This window comes from Stegastes partitus, unplaced genomic scaffold (assembly GCF_000690725.1).
Source record: "Stegastes partitus isolate 25-593 unplaced genomic scaffold, Stegastes_partitus-1.0.2 Scaffold986, whole genome shotgun sequence".
Classification (NCBI taxonomy): Eukaryota; Metazoa; Chordata; class Actinopteri; family Pomacentridae; genus Stegastes; species Stegastes partitus.
The window spans coordinates 222,460-231,184 of record NW_007578717.1 but is presented as its reverse complement, the minus strand read 5'-3'; the positions used below and the strand labels follow the sequence as shown (position 1 = coordinate 231,184).

Here is an 8,725-nt window from a genome sequence, read left to right as displayed (position 1 = left end):
TCAGATGTAAATCAGCTGTCAGAGCGTCTCCCTTTAACCAGATGGTTTCCTGACTGTTATTTATGAGCTGTGATCTCTGCTGGAGCTTTAGTTCAGGTGGAACCGGCTACACAAAGTCTGGATGATTTGAACTGACTTCATAGTTCTGCCCTCTGGCTTCACCCTCCCAGTCACCTCCCAGTAACCTCCCAGTAAGCCGCTGACTGGGACCAGCAGCTCCGTGTCCTGCTGACTGCAGCCGTTTCTATTGAGCAGCTTCGTGCCGACTTTGTTCTCTTTGTTCAGAACAATGTGTGCGTCCGGATCAGCGGTGGAGTAGAAACGGAGCTGCTGCTGTTTAGTTCCTCCTTCGTCTTCTGTCTCAGGATGAGAATCAAACCAGAAAACATCCCAGTGACCACCGGGAGTCATGGTTACCGTCACCAGAAATAAATAATTACAGGAAATGAAGCTTTTCTAAGCGTTTAACCCTCTGAGCTCCTGGTCCTTCACCGAGCTTCATGTTTATACATAAAGTCCTGCAGCTCTTGTGATTTTTACGTCTTTTTGTGGTCACGTTAGATCACGTTTTGGTCGTTCTTTTCTTTTTTTTTTTTTACAGAATCATGTTTTATTTTTTGAGATTTAAAAAAAAAAACAGCACGTAAATAAAGTTATTGTGATTAAACATCACAGTTTTAGGTTCACTAAATCAGATGATGCGTTCAGAGACAGAAAGATGAAAATCTGCTGACTTCTTTCTGTTTTTACGGTTTCTTGCTGATAAATGTTGTGATTTTGGAGGTTTGTTATTTTAAATATAAAATTCTTTTGGGGTTCAGACGGCTAACAGGTTGAACTAAGTTGAAACGAAGCAGAACCGAAGCCGTCGTGTCCTTTTGGGGGACGGTATTATTACAGGGACACAATGAGCTGCTGGATGTGGGCTCGGGTTTTGCTGGACGGGCCTCAGTGCTGTTCATTTAACCCTTTGTTCCCGGATAGACGAGGCCTCAGCGGATCTCCTCACGCTTCAGCTCCTCCTGTGGAGCTGCTGGCTGACTCTGGGACTCCGACCTCCTGCATCCGTCCGTCACAGCCGATAAAACATTTTATTTACTCTGTCAGAGCGCTGGAGGCCGACTGACGGGTCGACTCTGGAGCTCCTGACAGCAGAAGAAGAGCTGCTCTGAGCTTCCAGTTTGGCTGAACAATACGAGATAACTGTGGTGACGTTAACATGATGAGGACACACGTGTGCAGCAGAACACGAGTGTTTCACACAAACACACGACAATATGAACTATTATCACGTTTACATCACAATCAGGAGCCATGACTCCATGTCTACCACCTGTGTAGTTCCAGGAGTGTTTTAGGTTCATCTGATCGCTGCAGGTCGGTTTGCTGCTCAGTCTGAGACACGTGGACGTTCTGTAGTTCGGTTCTCGTGGTTCTGGTTCTGATAACCGACGGAGATGATGCAGTCGGAGTCCAGATGTGCAGCATCAGTCTGAACACTAACGTCCTGCGCTTTGTGTGGTTCTGTTCCAGCTTTATCGACGACTATCAGAAGTTCTGGGTTTGAACGACGAGACGATGGTACTGAGCGTCTTCATCGGCAAAATGTGAGTGACTCGGACTCTAGTTGTCAGGTCTCTGGTACGGGTCGGATCTGAGGAATGGGTCGTGTGTTTGAGGACAAAGTTAATATTTCAGTTGTCATTATAGTCGGTAAGAAATTAAGAATATTAACTATTAAATATTAAAGTTAGACATTGATGCTGCGAAACTGAACTTTAAATTTAAAATTCTGAAATTAAAAATAGAAAACCTTTTTATTTTTAGTATAGTTTTATGTCTTATATGTTGTTGCTGTTTTTAAATTTAAAACAGTTTTTATTTGCTTTGTTAAAGGTAAATGTTTATTTTGACAACGTGATGCTTTGATCTTTAACTTTCTGGGTTTTCGGGGACTTTTCGTCTCTGGTCTTCATCGGTGGATGGAGGTTCCTGTTGCCATGGAGACGCCTCGGCCACATGAACCAATCAGGACGCTCGGTTTGCCATGTTTGGGTCATGTGATGTGCTCCGTCTCCATGGCAACTGAAGTCCAGAGACGCTGCTGAAAGCTCCAGAAGCGACATCGCAGCTGAATAAACGTCCTCCGAGCGTAGAAGCGGTTCTTGTAGATCAGCGCCGGAGCTCGTGAGCGCCACCGTCTGTCGGTTTGAATCATTTTGTCTCTGTTTTCTTTTTCAGCATCACAAACTTGAAGTACTGGGGCCAGTGTGAACCGATCACCTCCAAGACACTCCAGCTGCTCAACGACCTGTCGCTGGGATATCCTTCTGCTGAGCGGAGACGTTGTGTGTTTATAAAATACTGAAGTAGAATCAGTCACGTCAACGTTGGTGTTTAGCCCAGAATGAAAACACACTCAGGATGAATCCAGAAGAAAAGGAACTTTAAACTTCATTAATTAGTTATCTTACACGACCTGCAGCTCAGTCGAGTTTAGCGACTCGTTGGTAGCCGAGTCACTCGTGGCTTCAGTTTACAGAATCTGGTTCCATCAAACTGCTCTGATGGATGGAGTCACTTTGGCTTTAATGTTTGAGATAAGCGTCTTAGAAACTCACAGCTGTTGTGCAGTCCAGGAACTCTTTGGTCTTGTTTTCAGCTGTTGCTCCTCTGTAGTGTTTTAAACTCAAACTACCAACCTGAAAACTGAACCTCCTCTGGGTGGAGACTCTCGTATCAGAACACACCTCCAACGTGCAGCTTTGTGTTTTCAATGTTAAATTCCACGTTTTTTGGCACCAAAACCAACCGAAATGTGAAAATGTCTCGTTTTGAATGTTGGAGACGGCGGCCATCTTGGATAACTAGTTGTTAACGAGCTGCGTTCGTGCAGCTCCAGCGAGCGGCTGAGACCTGGTTTCAGATGATCTGGTTTGAATGGTCTGATTTGTCCTTGACTTCCTGTTTGCTCACGTACAGCAGCGTGAGGAAGCTGGTGAAGCTCAGCGCCGTTCAGTTCATGTTGAACAACCACACGGTGAGTGTTTGTCTTCACACAGAACCACAACACAAGACGGCACGCAGCAGGGTTCTGGCCTCAGTGGCCCGATGGACCTGATTCTGTTTATGTTACACTGACATGAACACCAGGTGGAAGCAGCCGGTTGTGTGTTAGATGTTCCTCAGAGTGTCTCTAGATGAGCTCAGTGGGTCTTTGTGCTGCTGTTTTGTGCTCCAGAGCGAACACTTCTCCTTCCTGGGCGTGAACAACCAGTCCAACCTGAGCGACATGCGGTGTCGGACCACCTTCTACACGGCTCTGGGACGCCTCCTCATGGTGGACCTGGGTAAGGCTCCTCAGGTTCTGCGGGTTCTGTGGGTTCTGCACTGGGTTCTACCGTGTTTGAGTAAAGGTTCTGTGTGTGCAGGCGAAGACGAGGACCAGTTCGAGCAGTTCATGCTGCCGCTGACGGCGGCGTTCGAGACCGTGGCTCAGATGTTGAGTACGAACACCTTCAACGAGCAGGAGGCCAAGGTGAGGAACACAGAAGATAAATAAAACCAACACTCAACATCTGGAGTTAGGAGTCTCACACACAGTTAAAGGCTGCTTTAATCAAAGGTTTGTCTTCTGGCTGGTGCACAGTTTTGGTTGTTTTCTACCTTTTTGTCTTAATTTTTATCTGATATTTATCTTGTAAAAAATGCCAGAAAGCAGAAAAATGTGTGTGACATAAAAAATGTAAAATGCAATTATTATTTTTTTCAATTTAATTAAAAAAAACTTTAAATTAAAAAAAAAATGCTTGCAAGAAAGACTAAAATAAAAAATAAATATCAAATATAATAACAAAAATAATATTTTTTTCAAAAATAAATGAAACAATTGTACTTATTTTTTTTAAAAAAACAAGAGGAGAAAAAAAGCTAAAAAAAAAAAAAAGATCAAATATATCAAATATAAAAAAGAAATTTAATTAACAAAAACAAACAGAAAATTAAATGTAAAATATACTTGCAAGGAAAGAATAATTTTAAAAAATCAAATATATTTTATTCAAAATAAATAAAACTTTTGTTTAATTAAAAAAAGTGTTAAGAGGACAAAAATAAAATGCTAAAAACACTATATGAAATATATCAAATATAAAATGTATTTAAAATGTAAAAATCTATTAAAGTATAAAATAAAATAAAAAAATATTACAAGGAGAGAATTAAATGCACATTTTAAAAATATTAAATAGAGTAAATAAATAATAATAATAAGTAAGTAAATTTAGTAAATAAATGTAGAAAAAAATACAAAATGTGAATTCAGAAAACAGTGAATTAAACAACCCAGAGCTCCAGAACCTCCGTGTTCTTCGTGACTAAAACCTAAAAACGCTGTGATGAAGCTGAAACATCACACTGGTTCTGTCCAGTTCAGAGTTGGTTGTGTTTCTGATGATCTCCCTCTTCCAGAGAACCCTGGTCGGTTTGGTCCGAGACCTTCGAGGAATCGCGTTCGCCTTCAACGCCAAGACGAGCTTCATGATGCTGTTCGACTGGATGTATCCTTCCAGCCAATCAGGGCTCAGCTCTCGCTCACGTGTCTTTAATAGCGATCAGTTATTGGTTGTCTGTCCTTAACCGGCCTGCAGCTATCCGGCCTACATGCCCATCCTGCAGCGGGCCATCGAGCTCTGGTACCACGACCCGGCGTGCACCACTCCGGTCCTCAAGCTCATGGCCGAGCTCGTCCACAACAGGTAACTGGCAACAGGGGGCGCTGTTCTGACCCGGCTGATCAGAACCACCTGAGCTGGTCGATAAACCTGTATGGAGATGGTTGTCACGTTGAGTTTCCTGCTGCTCAAACCGTCTGGTTGGGACTCGGCGGAGATAAGAAGAAAATAAAACCACTGTTACGCTGCCTGCAGTCAGAACGTTCCTCAGTTTGTCTCATGACTGCTGCTCGCCGCCGAGTCGGTCCGATGAACGCAGGATTAATAGTGTTTCATGGAGTCTGGGCAGAACAAATGGTTCTTTTTATGGATGTTTAAAGGATTTTAGGAGAATAAACGATTCTGGTGACGTTTCATGAAGTCAACGTAGATTCTGCTGACAGTTGGTCAAACCTCAGTCCATCAACCAAAAAACTAAACACACGTGGTTCTGATTAATTAAAAAACTCATTTGCCCTTTTGTTTTTTGATAGTTTTGCATCAAATTTCACAATTTCCTGCAGTTTTGTGTTTGTTTTTCTTCACATTTTGGTCCTTTTACATCTTTTTGTGGTCATTATGTGTAACTTTATGTCATTTTAAGTCTTCTTGTGGCTGTTTCTCATCTTTAATATTTATTATTGTTATATTTATTTATCTATGTGGTCAGACTGTCAGTATAGATAAATATTCTACGTCATGATAACAGTTTGGCTGTTTTTATGCCGTTTTGAATCACGTCTTGGTCCTTTAACGTCTTCGTATGTATTTGGTTGAAAAAACTCAATTCTGATTATTTTACAAACATTTAAAAAACTAAACAAAAGAGGGTTCATTTTGGAGAATTTTGAAATTAAACACTTAGATTAAAGTGATTTTGGTGAAATAATAAACTTTATGTTAGATTTTTAAATGCACGTCACCACGATGCGTTCAGGTTCCCTCAGAAAGCTGAAACCTGGTGACTGTTTTTACAGCTTCTGGCTGATAAATGATGTCGAGTCGATTCACACGTCTTTCAGAGAGTTGATCAGCATTCCTGTAAATGGTGATAAAATACACAAAGATGGAAGAACAACGAGCAAGAACAGCAGCACCAGCCCGTTTTATCTTCAGCTCTCCTCTCGACACAGCTCAGTTCTCTCTGTGCTCAGATGAACTCCTCAGATGTCCAGATGTTAGCAGCCTGACAGGAGGAGGACCGTGGATCTCCTGAGCCCTGCTGCTTGTCTAACCTCTGTCTGTCCTGGTTCTTGTGTTCCTGCAGATCTCAGAGGCTTCAGTTCGACGTGTCGTCACCAAACGGCATCCTGCTGTTCAGAGAAACCAGCAAGATGATCACCACCTACGGTACCAGAACCAGAACCAGCTCCAGCCCGAGCCCTTCCTCTGAGCTTCACGGTGGGTCAGATTAGAGCTAACGTGTGCTGTGGTGTTCCAGGGAACCGCATCCTGACGCTGGGCGAGGTGCCCAAGGACCAGGTGTACGGCGTGAAGCTGAAGGGCGTCAGCGTGTGCTTCGCCATGCTGAAGGCCGTGCTCAGCGGCAACTACGTCAACTTCGGCGTGTTCCGGCTGTACGGCGACGACGCCCTGGACAACGCCCTGCAGACCTTCATCAAGCTGCTGCTGTCCATCCCCCACAGCGACCTGCTGGTACGGCCACAACCACAACCAGAACCACAGCCAGAACCAGAACCAGGCAGGAGGCGGCTGATCTGCTGCCGTGTTCTGACAGCTTCACGTAGCTGAACATCAGAGTCCATTTACATGTTCTGTGGCCGTTTTACGCCACATTTTGTTTTCTTTACGTCTTCTGTTTGTGTCACAGTTCAGTTATTTCACATCATTTTGTGGTCTTTTAGTCATTTAACAGCTTTTTGTGTCTTTTTTTGTCATATTTTGGTCATTCTACGACTTTTTTGCAGTTGTTTTACTGCTTTATGTCTTTTTGTGTTCAGTTTGTCACGTTTTAGTTATTTTACATCTTTATGTCGTCGTTTTACGTCACATTTTGGCTGTTTTTTTATCACAGTTGTGGTTCTTTTTCCTCTTTAAGTCGTCCTTTGTGTCACATTTTGGTTGTTTTTTGTCTTTTTGTGTTGTGTTCGTGTCACATTGTGGCGGTTACTCGTCTGTCTGTGGCCGTTTTGTAGCGTTTAGTCATTTAACATCTCACTGTGGTCGTCTGCGTCTTATTCATTTTACATCTTTAAGTGCTGGTTTGTGTCACATTTTTATGACTTCACACCTTCTCTTGTTGGTTTGTGTCACGTTTTGGTCGTTTTACATGTTTTTGTGGTATTTTTGTGTCACGTTTTGGTCGTTTTACATGTTTTTGTGGTTGCTTTGCATCATATTTTGGTTGTTTTTTGTCTTGTTGTCGTCGTTTTGTGTCACGTTTTTGGACATTTCATGACTTTGTGGTATTTTCGTGTCACATTTTGGTCGTTTTCATCTCTTTGGAGTCTCTTGCAGTCCATTCTGGTCACTTTGGCTGTTTAATGGTGAAACTGGGTGTGTTTCTTAAACCATAAACCTTTTAAACCAGATGGTAGTTTTTTTAACTGTACAGGATTGAACAGAAGATTTGTGGTGTGTGTGTAGTTCTGGTGTTTTGAACCCGCTGTAGACGGGCCTCTGAGCCGCTACGTTGTGGTCTCGCCCCTGCAGGACTACCCGAAGCTCAGCCAGTCCTTCTACTCGCTGCTGGAGGTGCTGACGCAGGACCACATGAACTTCATCGCCAGTCTGGAGCCTCACGTCGTCATGTACATCCTGTCCTCGATATCAGAAGGGCTCACGGCGCTCGGTAAGCCCCCCGGCGGTCGGGTTTGACTCTCAGGAGTGTGTTTGTGTCGCCACGGTTCCCTCATGTGTGTTTGCTCGGCAGATACGATGGTGTGCACCGGCTGCTGCTCCAGTCTGGACCACATAGTCACCTACCTGTTCAAGCAGCTGTCGCGGTCGACCAAGAAGCGTCCGACTCCGATGGCGACGGACGACCGCTTCCTGCACATCATGCAGCAGCATCCGGAGATGATCCAGCAGGTCAGACACAGTGTCAGCAAGCAGTGGTCGCCCCCCACAGGGCTCCTGGGGTACTGCTGGTCAACGTTCAGTCACGGCTCATTTAGGAATTCATTTATAATGGAAGGAATATGGACCATGAGTAGATCTGACTAGAGCAGGACGTCCTCAGAGACTGAGTGACCGAGCAAGAAGGAGACTAGTGAGGGAGGTCACCAAGACAGCATCATGACGTGAAGCACGGTGGTGGCAGCCTCATGATGCTCCTCAGCAGCAGCCCCAGAGGGCCTGTAGAGGGTAACTAAAGGCAGCAGACTGTAGACCTCAGCTCAGACTAACCCTGTCCCTGGTCTCTCTCCAGATGCTGTCCACTGTGCTGAACATCATCATCTTCGAGGACTGTCGGAACCAGTGGTCCATGTCGCGGCCTCTGTTAGGCCTCATCCTGCTCAATGAGAAGGTAAGCTCTGCTCATAGACTCTCCTTACCTCACCTTTACCACCTGGGTGTGCGTTGTAACGGCGTGTCGTGGTCCTGCAGTATTTCGCTGACCTGAGGAACAGCATCGTGAACAGCCAGCCTCCAGAGAAGCAGCAAGCCATGCACTTATGTTTCGAGAACTTGATGGAGGGGATCGAAAGAAATTTACTAACTAAGAACCGGGACAGGTGAGTCGCACTCTGTTACTGACACTCTGCTCTTTATTTCCTGTGCTTTGTTGGAAGCATGTAGAGGTGTTTCTACCTGAGACACCATCAGATCTTCATGAAGGGGATGAACTCTGTGAAGGACTTTAAGTTCCTCCAGAAGCTGCTCAGCCTTCTTCTTTGTTCATATGTTTCATCTGCTGAATTATTGATGGATCAGTTACCGTAATGTCCGGACTACTGAGGCACCTGAATATAAGCCCCACCCACTAGCTCTAAACAGGAAACCAGGTGTGTACATATCCAGGCTGCAGGTGTCCACGTTGGAACATGAGA

At 44.3% G+C, this 8,725-nt stretch overlaps 1 protein-coding gene across 1 annotated transcript in view; it reads left to right on the top strand.

Moving 5' to 3' along the window:
• Positions 1–8,414, top strand: part of xpo7 (exportin 7) — a 25,164-nt gene extending 16,750 nt beyond the window's left edge. Inside the window, exons 15-27 of the mRNA XM_008294682.1 lie at positions 1,534–1,607; positions 2,242–2,322; positions 2,977–3,040; positions 3,242–3,350; positions 3,432–3,538; positions 4,471–4,559; positions 4,650–4,757; positions 5,980–6,062; positions 6,154–6,368; positions 7,386–7,524; positions 7,606–7,763; positions 8,104–8,202; positions 8,283–8,414. Of these exons, the coding sequence (XP_008292904.1) occupies positions 1,534–1,607; positions 2,242–2,322; positions 2,977–3,040; positions 3,242–3,350; positions 3,432–3,538; positions 4,471–4,559; positions 4,650–4,757; positions 5,980–6,062; positions 6,154–6,368; positions 7,386–7,524; positions 7,606–7,763; positions 8,104–8,202; positions 8,283–8,414 (1,458 nt within the window). The remainder of the gene's footprint in view (positions 1–1,533; positions 1,608–2,241; positions 2,323–2,976; positions 3,041–3,241; positions 3,351–3,431; positions 3,539–4,470; positions 4,560–4,649; positions 4,758–5,979; positions 6,063–6,153; positions 6,369–7,385; positions 7,525–7,605; positions 7,764–8,103; positions 8,203–8,282) is intronic.
• Positions 8,415–8,725: the final 311 nt, after the last annotated feature.